The sequence below is a fragment of the Muscardinus avellanarius genome (genome assembly GCF_963383645.1).
Source record: "Muscardinus avellanarius genome assembly, chromosome: 13".
NCBI classification, from domain to species: Eukaryota; Metazoa; Chordata; class Mammalia; order Rodentia; family Gliridae; genus Muscardinus; species Muscardinus avellanarius.
This window is the reverse complement of record NC_137799.1, coordinates 70,148,239-70,169,546: the sequence shown is the minus strand read 5'-3', so window position 1 is coordinate 70,169,546 and position 21,308 is coordinate 70,148,239. Positions and strand designations below refer to the sequence as shown.

Sequence of the window (21,308 nt, the reverse complement as noted above, 5' to 3'; positions counted from 1 at the left end):
TGATACATACACACCCATATTTATAACAGCACAATTTATATTAGCCAATATGGAACCAACCTAGGTTTCTGCCAACAGAAGAATATATAAAGAAAAGGTGATATATACACACAGAGGAATTTTATTTAGTCATAAAAAACAAAATGAAGCCAAGTGTGGTGGTGCACACTGGTAATCTCAGCATTTGTGGGGCTGAGACCAGAGGATAGCAGTTTGCAGCCAGCCTCAGCTACTTAGTGAGTCCCTTTGCAACTCAGTAAGACCCTGTTTCAAAATAAAAGATAAAAAAAATAGAACTGGGGGTATAGCTCAAAGGTAGAATGCCCCTGGGTTCCATCCCCAATACTACAAAAAAAAAAAAAAAAAAAAGTTATTTGCAGGAAAATGGATAAACTAGAGAATACTAAGATAAGTAAGATCAGCCAGTCTTAGAAACTCTAGGGTCATATTTTTCTCTCATGTGTGGAAGCAGGAGAGAAAATAGCAAACAAAATAGCAAACAAACAACTTCATGAAAATGAGTACAGACCAGTAGAATACTGGAAGGGTGCTATGGGAGGGAGGTGGGGAGGAGAAAAATGAGGCTCAAGGGAGGAAACAGTTCAAATAATTTTATATCCACAAATGAAGATATCACTGCAATCTCACCACCAACATGTGTGATGAGGGAGGAGGAGAAAGCTGGGTGGGACAGAGTGATATGTGCAGGTATGAATGTGACATTGTGAATCTCATTTCAATGCACCAGTAAAATTATTTAGAAGTCCTATTGATACAGTTTAGAACTATTCACTAACATTCTATTTCTAATTTAAATATTTAAATTTAAATGGCATACATAAATTTACATAATGGTGAAATATGAATCATAAAATTTCCCCATATTTCAGAAACACCTCGTGAGAGACTACATTTCACTCTTTTACAGGACAGTCAGCTGCCTTTTGAATGGTTTCATACTAACTCAATTTTTCCATGACCACACTGCAAATTTATTCTAAGAAATAAAAGAGACAGTTTTAATTTTGGGGGGATAATAATAAAAACTTGTGAGTACATACTCATCTAGCATCAATTTTGCCTTTGTTTAAATTAGTATGTTATATTAAGAATCCAGCAGATGTTAGTATTTCCCAGTGAATTTTTCATAGAAAAAAGCAGTTTATCAAAAAATAATTTTCATCAGTTAATTAGAAATTTACTGATAAACTAAGTATATATAACTCAAAAATCAAAATTATATTTACTGCCACATATACTCTATAGTAATATAAAAAACTAATATCTAAATACAAGGAAACATTATTTTTGAAGCAATTAATGCTTTATTTATTTATTTATTTTTGGTGGTACTGGGGTTCCTGGAAGCCCTTCTACCTCTGGGCTACACTCCCAGACCTATATTTTTTATATTTTTTATTTGGAAACAGGGTCTTTTAAGCCAGTGCAGCTGGCTTCAAACCTGCGCAATCCTCCTGTCTCCACCTCTCAAGCACAGGGATTACAAGCGTGCGTCACCACACCTGGCGCAATTAATGCTTTAGAAAAAATCTTCTTGGGTCCACTAATTTCTTTAGGAAGCCAGTCTCCAAAGGATTCCAAGAAGCTAAAATATATAAAAACTCAAATTTTCTATGACTACACTGAAAATTTATTCTAAGGAAAAAAAAAGAGCCAGGCGTGGCGGCACAAGTTTGTAATCCCAGCACTGACATCATTAACAGGAAAATCATGGTTCGCGGCCAGCCTCAGCTACTTAGTGAGGCCCTCTGCAGCTCAGTGAGACCCTGTTTCAAAATAAAAAAAATAAAAAATAGGGCTGGGAGTGTAGCTCTGAGGTAGAATGCCCCTGGATTTCATACCTAGTACCGCAAAAAAAAAAAAAAAAAAAAAAGACAATTTTTTTGTTTTTGGTGATACCAAAAATTGGTATCAAGTTTCTAAACTGCAATCTGGTATTATTTACTTAGAGCCTAATTTATATACATAGCTTAACCAAGGCAGTAATTCTCATATTAACATGTGGCATAAACCTCATTTTGAGTAAATAATTATATGAAAATTTGAATACAAAATGACTGTAATAGAATAAAACAAAATTCTTCCAGGTAATTTTCTGATTTTTTTTCCTCCAAATTTTCTAACACATGAATTTTTTTTTTTTACTATTAAAGATAATTATAATATGCACTTTTGTTATACTTACATTAGCCACCTTTTCAACATAAGTCTTCATTGTTTTCACAATCACTTTCCTGTCCTTAAAAGAAAAAATTATCTTAATGAACTTCTAGCCACAGATTAAAGCTATTTTATACTTAAAATTTTATATAATATCATTTTCATCTTAGTGTCATACTTTTCATTAGTAAAAATAGTTACCTGCAGCCAGAGAGAAAACATTGCAATATACTATGTTTCTTCAGAGCTATTATAATCTTAGGCTTATGTGTTGACAATTCATTTAAACATAAACAAGAAACTATAAAATTATAAATTGTAAAGTAAACCTCATTAAATCACCTTTTACACTGAACTTTATTATAAATGTATTAAAATGCACAACAGAATTGAGCAGAGTATTCAATAAATATTTGTTGAATAAAATTAAACCTGCATCAATGAAAAGGTAGGTATAATACTACTCCTGTCTTTGAAGGCAGAATTATATTGATTAAGCAAATGATCATTTTTGTTAAGATTCTATGACTAACATGTACCCACTACCTTTTTTCTCAGTGGTAAACACTGGGGTAAACATTTATGTGGCTAACTGTTCATTATTCTTCCCATAGGATCATTCAATGAGGACCAAAGAGCTGAGCAGGTACCAAAACCTCTAAAAACCAAAGCTGAACACAGATTTACTTCCTTGACAGATCCCTTCCCATCCTTCAATGAAGCTTCGAGGTTTCTATTAAATCAGAGAAGAAATACTAGGCGGAAGACACCCTTAGACAACTTAAGGAGAGCCTGTTGTATATGATCAGCTGGGGACAAGGCACGGCCCAGGTGACACAGTGTTTAGGTCCCTGTGCTTACCTTGGGAGTGCCATGCCACAGGCAGTGCATGGCGACTCTGGCCCCATCGTGCGTGTGTGCCAGGTAGACCACTGCCTCACGGATGGCTTCAATCACTTCCTAGGGAACAGATGCTGCTGGGTTATTTTTTAGTTTCTTTATTTTTGCTGCTTTATGTAGCTACAAGATAGCATCACAGAGAATGACAGGAAAAGAGTTGAAGAGGACTGCAGCAAATGTTTAAATTTTAATTCTGTAAGCAGAAATACAGCCAATTTTTAGAAATACTCTTTTCCATCAAAAGCAAAAACTACTGCTAGCAGGCAATTTCTAACAAATAACATCTGACTTTTTATTTATTATTATTTTTTATTTATTTTTGGTGGTACTGGGGTTCCTGGAAACCCTTCTATCTCTGGGCTACACTCCCAGACCTATTTTATATTTTTATTTGAAAACAGGGTCTCTTAAGCCAGAGTGGCTGGCTTCGAACCTACATGATCCTCCTGTCTTCACCTCCCAAGTGCGAGGATTACAAGCGTGCGCCACCACGCCCGGCCAACATCTTACTTTTTAAGTTAATGTCTATTTTTAAAAGACTTACAGCCTGTATATATAACATACTCTAAATATTTTCTATGAGAAAAAAGCCTATGAGGTGGCAGTGGTAGTTTCTAACAGACAAGTGCTGCTTCTTAAAACATGCGAGGACAGCAGAACTAGCCTCTTGCAAAAGGAGGCTCACTTCCAGTTCACCACTGGACTACCCTAGAAGGCACTCGTTGTGTACCATTACGACTTTAAGTAACACTCTCCCAAAAAAAAGCTCCATCTGTTTTAACATTTATTCTAGGCCTTCACCGATAAATGACTCCTTTGTTAAAAAAAAGTTGATTTCTTAAAAGATAAAGTTAGCTTATTGTAATCTTTACCCTTTATTTTTAAGGTATATATTTTCTTATTTATGTTTTCTAAGTTTAAGCACACAAGTTGTAAATGAATTCTGGAAACTAATAGTTGCAGGACCCCATTTTTAGTCTGTTCCCAATTTAAAAATTTGTATTAAATAAATAATTAGCCGGGCATGGTGGCACAAACTTGTAATTACAGCTTTTGAGAAGCTGAGACAGGAGGATCGTGGTTCATGGACAGCCTCAGCTACTTAGTGAGGCTCTTTGCAACTCAGTGAGACCCTGTTTCAAAATAAAGAAAAAAAAAATAAGGCTAGGGGTGTAGCTCAGAGGTAGTATGTCCCCGGGTTCCATCCTTAGTACCTCAAAAGAAAAAGTAAATAAAAAATAAAAATAAAGAAATAAATAACCATAGAGCATCTCATGCCAGCCTAATTTCATCAATAAAGAACAATTTCTCCCTCAAGAATCTTACAAGCCCTTCTCAGGATGAATCTTAAGAACACAGATTTCAGCTAACATACCTGCACTTATGAATCTCTTCAAAGCTATCCTGTTGGAGAACTACACACTTATTCCCATTATGCTTGCACTATTCACAAAGGCTTTTGTAAGTCTCTCTTTAGAAAATGCTCCCTAGTGCCAGAGAAGATGATTTGTCTCATTACTTTACTTTCAGTTCCAAATTATTTGTTTTGCGGTTACTAAAACACAATCAGCACTTGAAAGTTCTTTCCACCACTAAATATATTCAAATGATTGTCTTATTCGCTGGAACACACAGCCCTGCCTCCGAAAACACAAAACTGCAAGATACTTTGTTCTGTAGGAAATAGGAAGAAATCCCCAAGAGGAGATGCTGTAATGGCCACTATGCTTAGGTGGGTGGCTGCTGTTGAAAAAATTATTTTGCATGCAATTTGGAGAGGGTCAAAACTCCTATGAATGTATAATCTGGCATATTTGTTAAAAGAAGTCAGACTCGGTATTTGAGTTATCCCTTAAGATTAGAAAATGAGGACAAATGGACAATGAGCTCACTGTATGATGAGGCAAGCAAAGTTCAGGGAACCAAGGGATGAATTTTCATTTATATTCTCATCACTGACTTGAAGGGCATGCAATTTACCTTCACTCTTTTCCTTCTCCTTCTATCATATAAGGTCAAGGTTTTCATGGGCCATTTAGTTTTACATTAAGTATCCTCCCCTAACCTTTTAGCGCCAGCATAATTTTCTTTCTTTCTTTCTTTCTTTCTTTCTTTCTTTCTTTCTTTCTTTCTTTCTTTCTTTCTTGTATTGGCACAGCTGAATTTAAAATTGCTGAACTAAAGTGCTGAACATTCCTTTAATATTAGTTAATTTTCAGTTAGGTTAGCTAGCCAATATTCTCTGGATTATAATTGAAATATAAAAATTCAATGGTACTAATAAAACTAGGGTCAATTTTATTGTTTCTGGAAAAAAAAAAAAAGGAATTAGCAGGCTTGTTCACTGGAAGTTTAATGAATCATCCAAACAAGGAAGCAACTACAATTTCCAAAAGACTGTATATCAAAGCAGTGTTTTCAGAGTCCTACATGGGTTTTCTTCTATACTTTGGTTTAAAAACAAGATCCAAGAACTTACTGATCTGAGTTTTGGGGGTGCATAGGTAAAAAAATCCAAGAATACTTTATGAACCAGTGAGTGCTTAATCACAGCTTCCCTGAAAATAAAACAAACAAAAAATATCAAATCTGACAATACATTTATATAAAGATCAGCTAAACAAGTAAAATGGTTTTACTAAATATCATTTGTCACAAAATCGATTATATCTTTTAGCAATACTAAGATATTTTTTAAAAAATTTAGACTATAAAATTGATTTAATGTCATCTACAACTAAGGCCACAGCACACATTACACACTTCTAGTACCTAATCAGCAAAGAAGAAATCATCATTCAAAATATGTCCCACCTCTTAAACATGGACATGTCTATATTTTCCCCCAGCACTGAACACATGATGAGAAAGCCACACAGAGATCTATTTTTTATAGCTGTTCTCTTCTGTCAAGCATCCTTCAAGATGTGTTAGTTTAATAAAATAATTTTAGCAGAATTAAAAACTGAACAGACCAAATAGTAAATGCCCTATGGTATTTATGCCATCCAGTATGACACTGCAAATTCAGATGTACAATGGAGGTTGATATTGAAGCACCCAACACTAGAGTTTACAAGGGAGAATCGAGTATGCAGCAGAAACGAATGCTGCTTTTATAGGCAAAGCACTGTTCCGAGTGCTTCTGAAATATCTCCCCATCTAATCTTCATAAAAATCTATGATGTATATATTATTATCCCAAATTTACAGATACAGAAGCTGAGACACAGAGCCCTTAAGCTGCCCAAGGTCACACAGCATTCGTGGATGGGTGGGGGCAGTGGCTGCCACACTTAAGGCAGGCCAGGTCCAGAAGCTCCCAATCATGCTTTTAAATCCTATAATCCAATTTAAATAACAAATTATGTTTGTGAAATTGTTTAATATTCAAGTAGAGAATGTAACACTTTAATTGGGAAAGAAATGTTTCTTAAAGAAAGTTTATAAAACATTATTATATGTTACCCTTTTATAGGATACAATATCACAAAAAGAGGTCTTCTGCATCAAGAATGGTTTCAAACCAAAAATGTTTAAACTCTTATGTAGGACAGATTAATAACATAAAGGAAGAAACATCTACCTTTTCTAGGTAAAGGTTCTATAAAACTCTCTTCCTTTAAATTTGTTAGAAAAAAACAAAAACATCTTCCTTACTTTTGGGCCATTGGAGTTAGGATCTGTTTCATTTCATCCATAATGAGCTCTAATTTTTCTGGCTGTACCTCTAACACTTTGTCCAGAGTTGGCAGATCTGCTGACTAAAATGAAAAAGAAAAAAGAAAAAAAAAAAAAATCAAACCCCAGTAAATTTAATCATTCCCTTCATTTCAGAACAAAGAAAAAAATCATAGCCACTTTCAATAAGCTTAAATTAACTTAAGATGTCCTGTGTTTACATGACTAAAGCTCTGCTGCACACCCACTCATCAATTAATTCCTGGATCAGTCTGTACATCCACCAATGTATAGTCACCTTTGCTATCCACAGAAGGCTGGCTCCAGGAACCTAGGACTCTCACGGATACACAAAACTGAAGATGCTCGTTTGTTGTGAAAAAAATGGCATAGCATTTATATAGAACCATTATATATACTCCTGTATATGTTTAATCATCTCTAGATTACTCACAATACCTATTACAAGATGAACGCTATGGAACAGCTGTTAATACTGTACTGGTTAGGGGATAATGGTAGGAAAAATGTCTGTTCACACACAGCATAGATACAACTTTTTATTCCTCAAACTCCTCAAATGCTGAACCCACAGATATGGAGGGCTGATTGTACTCAAAGAGTCTAGCTAAATAACCACACAAGTCAACCAGACAACAGGTACTTGCCAAAAAATTAACATGTATCTAACCAGAAGATCAAGTGGCTGGCTCAAAAATCGTTGGTGTTCTGTGTTTTGTATCAGCTAGACTTTCCTAAAGTGAAGTGTTACAGAAAAAATACAAAGCAAGTTCAACTCAGGAACAGAGGCTGATTTAGGGAGGTAACTTAAAAATTAACCTATATTCCTTCAGATTAATGTGTATGTTAATGTACCATGGTTTAAAAGTAGGTCCACATGTTGGGCGTGGTGGTGCATGTCTGTAATCTCAGCATTCAGGAGGCCGAGACAGGAGGATTGCAGGTTCATGGCCAGCCTCAGCTTCTCAGTGAGGTACTCTGCAACTTAGTGAGACCCTGTTTCAAAATGAAGAATAGAAAATAGGACTGGGGGTGTAGCTTGAAAGTACAATACTTCTGGATTCAATCCCCAGTTCCTCAAAAAAATTTAAATATTAAAAATAAAAGTAGATCCACTATCCTACTCCCATTACTGGATCATCTCAGAATTAGTCCTTATATTCTGTGCAGTGTGGGTTCTCTCTATTCCTCTTCCTCTCTAAATGCAAGGAGAAAAGGTTAATACAGAAACATGAAAAAATATAGGAGAAAAATAACAATAGGGAACCCAGTGTGCTTCCGCCGAGCTGGCTAGGGGGTGGTTGAAAAGCTTCGCTAACTATTAAAAAGTGTTTGACCTCAGTCTGACTTAGAGGTACTAAGACATTACCTACACAGTACACGTGAGGGAATAACAGAAGCAATTTGAAGGGAATTTAAGCATAATGTTCTGGGAGAAAGAGAAATGTTAAGTATAATCACTTGCTCACTATATTAAAGACAAAAATAAAAGATATGAGATGGTCTCTTAAAGGACCAGAAAGTCAAAATACATTCAGAAAAGAGAGCATTGAAAGTTAATAGCATGCAGAAAGAAAATAAAAACACTGGAAAAACCTTGTAAAGCTGAAATGTGTTCCCGTAGAGCTCCTCTGTCAGCATGTTCCTCTGTTCCAAAATGGCCTTGTCATTGTACGCATACTCCACGATGGCCGATGCCTCTGCATGCCGCAGCATCTTCCTCACATGGCCTTTAAAACTCCTGATTATCTCTGCAATCTGTGGTTTACTTCTAAACACAGCACGATCATGGAAAAACAAAGGTTAAAGGGGGAAAGCTGGGTGACAGTAAAACAACTTACTTCCCCCCAGAACCAAATCATCAATATGTGGATGTGGGAAGGGGAAACTTATGCATAGGAAAATCAAATTTCCTTGTATTTCTACTTCAAGCTTTAAGTGACCAGAAGCCAGCCAGCCTACTAGGTTTGAAACCTGGCTCAAAAGGCCCTGAGCAAGTTTTTTAACCTCTCTAGGCCTCTGCCTCTTCATTCATACAATAGGAATATGGTTGCCGTAAGTATTAAATGAGCTAAGATGCATAAAGAACTGTAGCACATTGTAAATGCCCAATAAATGTCGGTTCCTATTAAACTGTTAAGCTTGAAAAAAGAGTAGGGGAAAACAGAAGGTAAAGTCAAAGATGGCAGGGAAACAGGAATAAAACATATTCTAGAAATCTCTTTTTTTGGTGAACTGAAACCAGAGGCATTCTATTTCCAAGCTATACACCACACTTTTTTATTTATTTTTTCTTCTGAAACAGGATCTCACTAAGTTGTTGAGGGTCTTGACTAGTTGCTGAAGTTGGCCTCAAACCTGTGATAATTCCTTTCTCTGCCTAGCAGGTACTGGGATTACAGGCATGTGAGACTGCACCCAGGTTCTAGGAATCTCTTTGAAAACAGAATTTATCCTAAAATAACCAAGCAGCTGATAAAAATAAGTCAGAAATACATTTTGAAATATAGTTTATTAGCCATATATGGTATACCCTTTTTTGCTGGTGGTTGACACATTCTAATACATTACAATACTCAAGATTCATCAAGACAAGTACCGACTGTACCTGATTGAGAAAATCCTCCCCATCCTGACATTTTCTAACCCACTAAAGGGTTTACTCATCAGTCCCTCCCAACTCTCTACCATTTAAATATTGCTAATTTGTTGCAAGTTAATTATTCCATTTATTTTTCTTAGGGAGCTTCAAGATACAAAAACAAGCCCTTAAGAATGGGAAAAGCATAATTTTACATTAATTCCAATAATTTCTCATAAAGTGATACACTCCAGAAACATCAGTAACATCGTGGCTCTGACTAGACTAACACTTGGGCCAGGTGAAATCTGCAAATCAAACAATGAAGAAAACCGAAAGCTTATACATAACACAACTTACCCATACATGAGAAATTTCTTAACAATATTTCTGGAATATTTGGCTTTACTTAATTCAACTAGATCACCTGTAAAGCAAAATACAACGATTAGATATCCTCATTTCAGCTTTCCACAAATAAGGGAAAAACCTAAAGACATCCACAAATAAAACCAAAAATGGTCCTGTAAAGGACACCTCCACAGAATTATTTCTAGGGGGTCTTTAGTATCCCCAGGGAAAAGAAGCGACTCACTATAATAACAATCTTCAACAGATTACAAATACCTCGCAACTCGTCAAAAGCCTGTTTTCTCTGTTCTTCGTCACCATACTGAATGTAACACTGGATCACACGAGTTGAGTCATGCGCAAATGCAATCTGCAGGAAAAAGTGTGAACCTTTAGAACAACTGTCTCTGAAGAACTACACTTCTTATTATTTGTTGTATTGCTACTTCTGAAATTTTTCTAGTAAAATAAAAAGCTGCATATTCATGGTTAAAGATCAGATTTTGTGAGGAAAAATACTTGTTTAAGTTATACAGAACATTATTTTGAGGTTTAATGTTGCCTACTGTATTTGCAGGTATGACAAAAAAAACAAAAAACAAACAAAAAAAAAAACAGGGCAAGAATAGATCTAACCAATTTGCAACATGCCAAATACACTGGAAACAATGTGAATTTCCCTGTTACCAATGGTCAACTACCTCATCCTCTGAGTAAGGCAACTTTGATTAAAATTGCAATGATGACTGTGTTTGACTTACAGTTTTAATTTTCCCTTGAATCAGCTTTTGTAAGTCACTCATCAACTTCACTCTCTTTTCTTTGTCACAATCTTTTCTACAAATGAGAAAAGGGACGAGGCACATCTTAAGGCAAGAAGTTATTCTAGGCCCACAGTACAATACACATCGAGCATAAAACACCACACCAACACGCACTCGCCTGGTTCAGCACACTGGGAGGCAGCAAACCTCTGACATTACAATTACCATGCCAGAGCAGCCAGACAAAGGTAATTTTCTCAGAGGCAGAAACTCATCTCACAAGGTATAATTTTATGCATCAATCTAAATCTTAACAGCCAGAACTTTAGAAGGAAAGAAAATAAGTCTAAGATGCCGAGTACTTAAGTATCTCAAAACCCAGCTGAGAAGAAATTGTCCTTCATTTTCTCAGAAATCTCTCAGGAAGGATGTCAAATCATTCCTGATTCTCATATATTTCCATAAACATATCTGACACTCTCCTAATGATTTCACAGATTTCCGCAATGGCAGACGTTCAGACACTGATGCCTCTACTGGAGGGTTCTGAATCCTGCCAAGTAACCCAACTGGTCTGGCATATCCTGTAGGATATGCCTCTAATTTCAAGGCATGCTGTTAGCCCTCCATTGCTCCAAAGGGGGCGACTGGGGTGCCGCAGGCGGCATTACCGTCTTAAGACCTCCCAGATCTGCTTTGCTCGAACAACGATGTCATAGTTGGTTTTGTCACTAAGCTGCCTGCTCTGCTTCAGTTCCTTCTTCTTCTTTTTGAAGTCATCCCATTTGGGTTTTTTGGCTGCTGATTCTAGATGTTGGAGAAATTATTTTCAATTACATTTAATATTCCAAGTGCTGTAAACAAATACGAGTGAGCTAAAAAAGGATAATCACTAATCAGGATTAATACTCTTTATAGAAGATGGGAGGAGAAAAATGTGATTTTCGGTAAACTTATACTTCATTCCATTTTTAAAGTAGTTTGTGTATTTTAAATTTGTTTAGAGCCAGGCGTGGTGGAGGTACTTGGGAGGCTGATACAGGAGGATTGTGGGGGTCAGCTGGGCCAGCCTCAGTTACTTGGTGAGGCCCTTGCAACTTAGTGAAAACCTGTCTCAAAATAAAGAATGAAAAATAGGACTGTGGGTATAGCTGAGGGGTAGAATGCCCCTGGTTTCAACCCCCAGTACCCCTCCACACACACACAATTGTTTAAAACCAATTAATCATTCAACAGTTCCAACAAGAAAAAAGAAAATTAAAAGGATTACAAAAGCTTTTTCAAAATTCTTAGGCGTCTTTTTTTAAACTATAAAACAATATTTTACTATGGAACAACTTTAAAACACTAAAATCATTGGTATATAAAATCATTAGTATATAATTTTATATAATTAGTTTTGAATGAAAACAAAAATAAGTCCAACGAGTCTTACAGATTCACTCTTCAAGGGCTGGGATGAAGCCTAGCATGCATGATAGGGTTATGCATGGGCTTAAAAGCAGCATTGGGGGAAAACAAACAAACAAACAAACAAAAACCAAACAAACAAAAACACCACTATTCTGAGTGCCATTGTACATTAACTTATTTAATTTTTTTTTCTTTTTTTGGTGGTGCTGGGGATTGAACTGAGGGGTGTTTTGCTCTGAACTATACCCCCAGCCATTTTATATTTTTTGTTTAGATACAGGGTTTCACTAGGATGCTAAGAGACATGCTATGCTGGCTGAGGCTGTTCTGTGGTCCTCCTGTTTCCCTCTCAGTACTGGGGTTACTTTAGAAGGGGTACTGTTATCATTTTCCCCCTTCTATGTGGGAAAACAACGGGACTACACAGCAGGACGAGGTGCCTTGTCCAATCACACAACTACAGTAGTAAAGCCAGGATGCAAATCCGAAGATAACTCTGATGCTTTTACTTAGGATAACACACAATCAAATTTCTTTTTCTAAAGAGTGATTCTTTAACAGTTGAGTACTAGCCGGATGTGGTAGTGCACACTTATAATCCCAGGTACTTGGGAGGCTGAGACAGGAGGATCACAGATTTGCAGACCTCAACTACTGAGTGAGTCCTTTGCCACTTAGTGAACCTTGTTTCAAAAGAAAGAATAAAATATAGGGTTGGGGATGTAGCTCAGACATACAATGCCCTTGGGTTCCAGTCCCAGTACTATTAAAAAAAAAAAAGGTTGAGTATTTTTGTATTATGATATCTGAGTACCTTACAAAATGAACCAAAAAAACTCAATGAGGCCAAACAAAGAACATCTTAATAAAGTGGGATTTTATTACCTGAGTATCCCGTAGAAATCTCTGGGAAATCAGTTATTTCTAAATATTTCCTTTTCTACTACAAAATACACTCATTTCAAAATGCAAAAAGCAAAATTTCCCTTTAATGCTAAAATCTAGGTGTAACCACTATTTCTTAACCTTTTCCCCATGAAAGTTTTATATAAATTTATAAAAATTCAGAATAAAGCCAAGAGTGGTGATGAACACTTAAAATCCCAGTACTTGGGAGGCTGAGACAGGGGGATCGCAGGTTCATGACCTTCGCTCCTTAGCGAGGTGGTGTAGCTCAGAGGTTGAATGCCCCCTAGATTTAATCCCCAGTGTCACCAAAAAAAGAAAAAAAGAATTTAGAATCATACTGTCTTTACTCACCATTTTTTTATTATCAGCATTTTCCAATGAAACTAAATATTCATCAAGTACCTAAATTTTAGCTGGGCGTGGTGGCGCACGCTTGTAATCCCAGCATTTGGGAGGCTGAGATAGGAGGATAGCGGTTTACAGACAGCCTCAGCTACTTAGTGAGGCCCTTTGCAACTAATTGAGACCCTGTTTCAAAATAATGAATAAAAATCGGACTGGGGGTGTGGCTCGGAGGTAGAATGCCCCTAGTTACCATCGCCAGTACCACACAAAAAAAGGGGGCTAGAGTGTAGCTCGAAAGTAGAATGCCCCTGAGTTCTTTCCCCAATACCACACATACAAAAAGAACCTAAATTTGAATACTACTGGTAAAATGTAATTATGCAACACAGTGAGATTCAAAGTGATACAAGCACAAACAAACATGTGGCTAGACCACTCCTGATCTTTCCAAAAGAATTCAAATCAGAATATTATAGTGATATATGTATGCTTGTGTTTATAGTAGCACAATTCATCATAGCCAAATCATGGAACTAGCTGAGGTGTCTACTGGCAGATGAATGGATTACAAGACTGTGGTATATACACACAATAAAATCTTACTCAGCTATACAGAAGAACAAAATTATGTCATTTGCAAGAAAATGGGCGGAACTAGAGAATATTATGCTAAAGGAGATTAGCCAGTCTCAGAAAGCAAATGGTTGTATGTTTTCGTAGTTGCAAGAGAGAAATTGGTCAAACAAAGGAACTTCAGATAAAGAAGACTCCAGTGAAGGGATGGAGGGGGTTTAAGTGAGGGAGGAGGAGGAGGAGGAGGAGGAGAAGAGAAAAGGAGACTGGATGAATGCAACATTCATCCTTAGGTGAAGGATCTAAGAAATAACTAAGCAGGAGACAGAAATGTTGACCAGAAAAAATGCTTTGTTGCTTAAGCCCATCTGCCTTTTCTTCCCCTTATCCAAAAGTGTTGCCAGTCACAGAGCAAGCATGTGAGGTCCCAGTGCACCCCAAAAGCCCTATGGACCATGGTGCAGGCATTACCTGTGGCAGAAGAGGCCTCTGCAAAAACCGTGCTAGGAGTCCTTACTTACCCTCACTTTCACTGTTTGGTGGGAATTTTCTCTTCTTGTTGAACTTATTTGCCTGCTGCGATTTGTTCTTTGGTCCTTTGTCTCCTTGTTGCTTATTCTTGAATTGTTTCACACCCTTCTTTCCAGGTTTTATGGCACTTTTCTCAAATTTCTTAGACGTGATTTTAGGTCCACCTTCTTTAACAACTTTTCTTGGGAATGTCTTTGAAGAACCAGAATCTAATAATAAAAATAAATTCTTAGTTTAAAGATTCCTGGATTAGATCTCTCATCTACTGGGTTATATTACAAAAAATTAAATGCTCTTTAGAGAAACATACTTGGTCTTACTCTCAAATATATACTTATCCTATGAATAGAATGGGATTTAAATAACAAACCAAAATAGAAAACCCTTCTCCGATTATAAAATACAGACTGATGATTCAAAACCTAGGAAGTAGAGAAACATATACTAAAAAAAAAAAACAAAAAAAAACTATAATACTATCATCTAGAGATAACTATTATTATCAGTTTGTTATATTTCTGTAGCTTTAAACATACGACAGGGATGAAGTATTATGCTTTAATGATTGTATGGTTAGTCTTAACACAATTTTCAATGGTTCAATAACATAAGTGAAGTCTAGGAATAAAATAAACAGTGTTGAAATTTAGAAAGTAAAGAAGGTTTAAAAATGTTAAGTTCTCAAGATTTCTTGTTTCTGAGGAAAAAAGTTAAAGCTTTTAATAAAATCATTTGATCAAAACCTGTCACTGATGAAGCTTGCAAATGAAATGCAAACAGCAACAGCTATATCTTAAGACAGTAAAACAGGGGGAAAAAAATGAAGATTGCTTAAAAAACTTCTAGTCACTTATACAATCCTTGACTTTTCTATTTCACAATACTGACACCCGATGGAATAATAAAGACATCACCATTCACAATCCTGAAGCTACAGGTATCTGGTTTCTCGGCAGTGTGTGTATTAACCATCCTGAATTTATCAAACAAAAAAAGTGTAGTGAATAAAATGAGGCAGTAGCATCAGTAGCTGAGAAAAGAGGTCTTTCATGAATAACTTGAAAACTGTGTGTGGCACTGGTGGTGGAACCCAGGGGCATTCTACCTCTGAGCTATAAGCAGCCCTATTTTTAATTCTTCTTCTTCTTTTTTTTTTTTTAACCGTACTAGGGATGGAACCCATTTGACCTCCAAGCTACACCCTCAGCCATATTTTTTTTTTACTCTTTATTTTTTAAACAAAGTCTAAGTTGCAGAGGGCCTCACTATGTAGCTGAAGCTGGCTGCAAACTGTGATCCCTCTGTCTCAGCCTCCCAACTACTGGGATTACAAGCATATATGACTAACTCTTAAATAGCACCAACTTCTTCTGTTTTAATGCTAATTCAACCTATGTATGCAGACTGAACTCTGCTATATATCCTTTCCCCCTCCCCACTCCCACAATTGTAATGGTCAAAACAACCATGTGACACGTGTTTTCGAATCTTACCACTGTTTTTATGAAATCTCTTCTTTTCTTGTGATGCCCTTGTACTCTTCCCTGTGAATTTTTTTTTCCCTTTGACTTCCATCATAGCAACTCTAGAAAACAAAAACCAAGATGAATATCTGAATTGCTCCTAATCAAGTAAAGAGTCACTAAAGTAGTAGCTGCCACATTTAGTCTTTGAGTTCAGATGGAGTATAAAGATCACTCAGCATGGGGACCCACACAAGTCCAGGAATTATGCCATCATTATCTCTAAGACTATTTTTTGTGGCACTGGAGATTGAATCCAGGGGCATTCTACTTCAAGCTATACTCCCAGCCCTACTTTTATTTTGAAACAGGGTCTCACTAGGTTAATGAGATCTCACTATTTGCTGAGGCTGTCCTAGAACCTGCAATCCTATCTCAGCCTCCAAGCACTGGGATTACATAAGCATGGGCCACCATGTCTGAATCACTAAGGCTTTAAAACAAAAAATGAACAAGAAACCAATATAAAACTAAAAACACACACTGGCTAGTATGTGTTGCTTTTATACATTTTTAAGTTAGTTCTTATGTGTATGTACTTTTCTAAAATCCACTCATTTATATATTTTCTCTGTACATTTAGCTCTTGTCTTAAAATAATTTGTTTCACAGAAGAGTTGAAAATATAGAGCTCCCTTTGCCCAGTTTTACGTAACTTAACATTCTTATTATGATGACTTATCACAGCTAAGAAATTATAATTTGCATATTAAGAAAAAAGGCTTATTTGGATTTCACCATGTTTTGGACTAACATGTTGTGTTAAAGGATACATTGAATTTAGCCATCATGTTGTATTTTGTAAAATTTGTGTCAGTTGGAATTTGACTGCTGTTTTCACATAAGTGGGCTGAGTTTATAGAATTTTTTTTTCTTGGAGTATTGAGGACTGAACTCAGGGCCTTATATGTATAAGGCCAGTGGTCTACCACTGAGCCACATCCCACCTTTTAGTTTTTTGGGGACAAGGTCTTGCTAAGTTGCCCAGGGTGGCCTTGAACTTGTGATCCTCCTACCTCAGCCTCAAGCGGCTAGAATTATAGGTTTGTGTCACTGTGCCCAGCAAGTGTAAGGTTCATCACTTCAGCACGGCTTATTAATGATTATTTTAACATTGATCACTTGGGTAAAGTAGTGTTTACCAAGTTTTTTCAGTGACAAGTTACTATTATCCCCTTTCTATACTCTATTAGAATTAAGATGTTAAGTCCAACCCACACTCAATAAGAAAATTAAGTTCCACTTCTCAGAGAGAACTTATAAGTGTGCTAAATACCCACAGTAGTTAATAAACATTTTGGAGAAGATATTTGGAGACTGGGCAAATATCTTGTGTTTCTTTAAGTTTTTTCCCCACTAACATCAGCCTTCCTCAGTATATTTTGCCTGGGGCAATTATTGTGTTATTCAAATGGTGATTTTTTATTTCTCATTACCTTAACTTCTACAGAGATTTGTCCCATCTTTTCCATGTTATTTTAGTATGGTTTCAGATATTTATCTCTTAGTGATAACCTAATACCATCATTATTTTGTTGTTCAAATAGTTGCAATTTTGGCCAGTGGGAAGATTTTCAGGTTGTTTCTTGCTATTTTTTTCTTCTTAAAATATGTCCACATTTCCTATCACTTGATAGAGACTCTTATTTTCCTTGCCCTAGCTCTCTGAAGTCAGCCATTTCTCCAAGAACTCTGGTTCCTTTAATTGAGAATGGTATTTAAAAACCAAGGTCTGACTGCCAGTTGTGCTTGCTATAATTGGGATCACTACTTCTAAGTCCTTTCAGCAGATAGTTAGTAATATATATTCGCATACCCGCATATATACACATACTTATATTTCTATATTTAAGATAATCGAGTTAATAGTTATGTCCTAATCAAGTATCATAAGTTTTGTTCTAGTCATTCTCTTGTTCATTGTACTTCTCTGAGAAATCTGCTTCTCAGTATCTACAAATTATCTAGAAACCTTTTCTACCCTAATATAAATGTAAAGTAGGTTCAGATAACCAGTAACACCATGTGAAAAAATAACAATCACAATAGAGCATAGTATCTATTCAAAGTACCATTTTCCAAATGTTTATATAGCTTCTTTTACCCTCACTGTGCGCAGTGAGGTTATAGGTTTTTAAACACAATTTGACTCAGTCTACCTCATATATGCTAGTTGATCTGTTAATTCTCCACAAAGTCAAGTTCAGTCTTTTTGATATATATATTTCTGTATTTTTTGACAAATGGATAGGGTCAGATATCTACTATCACAGTATCTTATAGCACAGTTTCATGGCTCTGAAGTCCTCCACCCCCTTCCTTGGCTGCCACTAATTTATTTTTCATGTTCTTTGTTTGTGGTACTGGAAGTTGTGGGGCTTGAACCCAGGGCTATTATGCTTCTGAGCTACACCTCCAGCCCTATTTTCAAAGCTTATTTATTTTGTGTGAAATTAAGGTTCAGCCCAGAGGCATTCTATCTCCAAGTTACATCCCCAGCCCTTTTTAATTTTTTTGGTTTTTTTTTTTTTTTTTTTTGAAACAGGGTTTGCTAGACAGCTGAGTGTCTCACTACTTGCTAGGCTGTTGTTGAACATACAATCCTCCGGTCTCAGTCTCCCAAGCATTGAGATTACAAGAATGTGTCAACACATTTGGTTTATTTTTTTTCCACTTTGAAACAGGGTCTCACTAAGCATTAGCAGCTTAGTAAAGTCCTCCGTATTGTGATATCATGATACGGAGGACTTTACTAAGCTGCTAATGCTTGACCAAGAACCTGCAATTCTCCAGTCTCAGCCAGCCAAGTACTGCAATTATAGGCCTGCAACACCACGTCTGGCTTTTTTCATTGTTTTGCCTTTTCCAGAAATGTTATACAAATGGAATCACGGAATGTATAACCCTTGGGTCTTGCTTCTTTCACTTAATAGAATGCATTTTGCTTGAGGACTTGTAAATTTATAACCAATCACAATGTCTTTCAAAATTTTTCTTCTTTCCCTCTATTATCCCATCCAGATTTCTATTATTTGTTTTCAGTGTTTTGCCCTTAGGCCCAATCTGTTGCAATCCACTCTTTGATGGCTGATTAACCTTCCAATAACACACCTATTTCATTATATTTCCATGTTCCAATAGCTAAAGAGTTTACAGGAAACAGCTACTGTTTACAGGAAAAAGTTGAAACTGGGACTGTCATTCACAGCCACTCAAAATTTTGTTCTACTCCCCCCATTCATAAACACCACATAAGAGCTCAACTTCCATTTTTTCCCCCAAACTTCAAACTTTAATAGAGCCAGGAAAGCAGAAAATTAACAGTGAATGCAAGTAAAAGGGATACAAGAGCAGTACAAAGTGTCAAGGGAGCCTGTAGCTGAGAGCCCAATTCTGCCATATAAAGGGAAATATCAGATATTTTTCCAGAGGTGGAGGGGGACATATGACTAAGCCTACTCCACCCCCCCCAAGCAAGCTTAGCAATATGTTTTGAAAGTGGAAAACATTCAACGTCCAACTCTATATGGTGGCATTCCTCAAGTCTTTTGACCTAGTACAGCTCCTCTCTCCACAATTCTTCTCAGGTGATCTCATCCAATCAATCTCTCAGGAAGACATCCAGGTTAATTAGGAGTCTACTAGAAACTTTCCCTTGGGTTCCAAACCTGTGAATCTATCTGGTTACCTGACACTTATCACTTACTATGTCCAAAATATAATTCTGTTTCTATGTAAACTACTCCCAAAACGTATCTCATCGGTTTCCTACTACATTCCTCCCTCACCTCAGCCAAAAGCACATTTACCCCCACTGCTCAAGCAAGAAACCTGAGAATTACCCTTGACATTGTGTCACATCTAACCTGTCAGTAAGTTTCTTGAATCCCCCTTAAAACACCTCGAATTCTCCAACTTCAATCTCCACCACTTCAAAGCAAAACACCAAGAATTTTACGGAGCCTCCAAGTTAAACACATCGTAAAGTGGACCAGGGCCTGTTTCTTCTCGCCATACAAGCCTTCAGTGTTTTCTCAGAGTCCATCATTGCCTCTGCTTCCTTCTCAGTGTTGCTTCCCGTCGTGCTTTAGTCCTCTACTCATGGATAACTACCCAGACTCCCCTATGTTCCCTCTCTCCACCCAGTTCGTTTCTCGCCAGCAACCGTGTGCAGAATGTACAGGGCGAAGACAGCTAGCAGGGGCCTGGATTGTAGACTGAAGCGAGTTCACTCTAAGCACGCAGAGCAGCCTCCTTGCCGGCTTCCCATCAACCCCCAAACTCCCAGCCTACACAAAGACCACGGAAGACTGCTCAGCGGACGAGAGCAGAGAAGCCTCGGAGAGACCCTCCCCACCGCAGTGCAGGGCACCGGGCGATCGCCTCCCAGGGAGGCCGCCGCTGCCGCAGCACTCACCGCACACGTGGGGCTCCGGGCGGCGCGCCGAGCTGATTCCCGACCGCCGCTTCCGCTTCCGCTTTCCACCTGGTCCCGCCCCCGGCACTCTTTACGTATTCTTCCGCTGCGTCGCTGGGGTCAAGGGGTGTGGCTTAGCAGGAAACCTGGAAATTAGGAATTTCTATTGGTCCGCTCCCGTTTGCCTCGTCTGCGGGCGCCACACACCTATTTTGGCCCTTGAGAGGACCCGTCCGACGGATACGCGTCGGTGGCGCCCGAAAGTGATGTTGTTAACCCTGTCGCGTCCGCATCCCGAAAGATCCGAGCTTCTCGGAAAAGGAGGGCTTGCGGGTTGCTGATCGAGAGAGCTAATTAATGCATTTAAGAAGAGGCGGTTAATTGTGGAGCCTGAACTAATATTAAAATATGGAACCTGTTTTCAGTGTGCTCATTTCCATTTTTTCTAAGCAGTCTAACGCGGAGGATAAAAGTTATCTCCGAGGTTGTTTGATTCATTCTCCGGCTGTGTGGCTCTGGGCAAATTACGAAGTTGTTCTGATGCTTGGTTTTTCTGATCAAGAAAATAGACACAGGTCTTACATGCAAATGGCTTAGCACAGTGAATGACCATGAAAAGCTCTCTTAATTGTTTACCTTTGGGAGGTACTGGGGCCTGAACCCAGGCCGTTCTACCTCCGAGATACGCCCCAGCCCTTTTTATTTTTATTTTTGTTTGGAAATAAGGTCTCACTGAGTTGCTAAGGGTCTCGCTAAGTTGCTAAGGCTGACCTTGCACTTGTGCTCCTCCGTCTCAGCCTCCCAGGTGCTGGAATTACAGCCGTGCGCCGCGGTGTGGCGGCTTAGAGTGTTTGCAATTCATAATGTCTGCCTGTCCCTGTGTACTGTCCCTTTTTTTTATTTCAGAAAATATAGGTAGGAGCGGCCCTCCCCCCTTCTACAGATGAAGAAACTGACATAACAAACGTGTCCCTGTCAAGCAACAGAACTTTTTTCTTTAGCAGTCCTGAAGGCTAGAAATCTGAAATTAAGCTGTTGGAAGGAGGAGATAACCCTTTGAAAGCTCTAGGGGCGAATCCTTTGCCTCTTTCAGATTCTGGTGCTTCCAAGTGTTCCTG

At 37.7% G+C, this 21,308-nt stretch overlaps 1 protein-coding gene across 1 annotated transcript in view; it reads right to left on the bottom strand.

The window, feature by feature from the left end:
• PUM3 (pumilio RNA binding family member 3) overlaps nucleotides 1-15,828 on the bottom strand; it is a gene marked incomplete at both ends in the record, with an annotated part of 37,093 nt that extends 21,265 nt beyond the window's left edge. The window contains 11 exons of the mRNA XM_080709108.1: nucleotides 2,207-2,260; nucleotides 3,043-3,141; nucleotides 5,561-5,639; nucleotides 6,742-6,845; nucleotides 8,380-8,554; nucleotides 9,725-9,791; nucleotides 9,992-10,085; nucleotides 10,477-10,552; nucleotides 11,151-11,286; nucleotides 14,241-14,459; nucleotides 15,744-15,828. Of these exons, the coding sequence (XP_080565234.1) occupies nucleotides 2,207-2,260; nucleotides 3,043-3,141; nucleotides 5,561-5,639; nucleotides 6,742-6,845; nucleotides 8,380-8,554; nucleotides 9,725-9,791; nucleotides 9,992-10,085; nucleotides 10,477-10,552; nucleotides 11,151-11,286; nucleotides 14,241-14,459; nucleotides 15,744-15,828 (1,188 nt within the window). The remainder of the gene's footprint in view (nucleotides 1-2,206; nucleotides 2,261-3,042; nucleotides 3,142-5,560; nucleotides 5,640-6,741; nucleotides 6,846-8,379; nucleotides 8,555-9,724; nucleotides 9,792-9,991; nucleotides 10,086-10,476; nucleotides 10,553-11,150; nucleotides 11,287-14,240; nucleotides 14,460-15,743) is intronic.
• Between the last annotated feature and the right edge of the window lie 5,480 nt (nucleotides 15,829-21,308).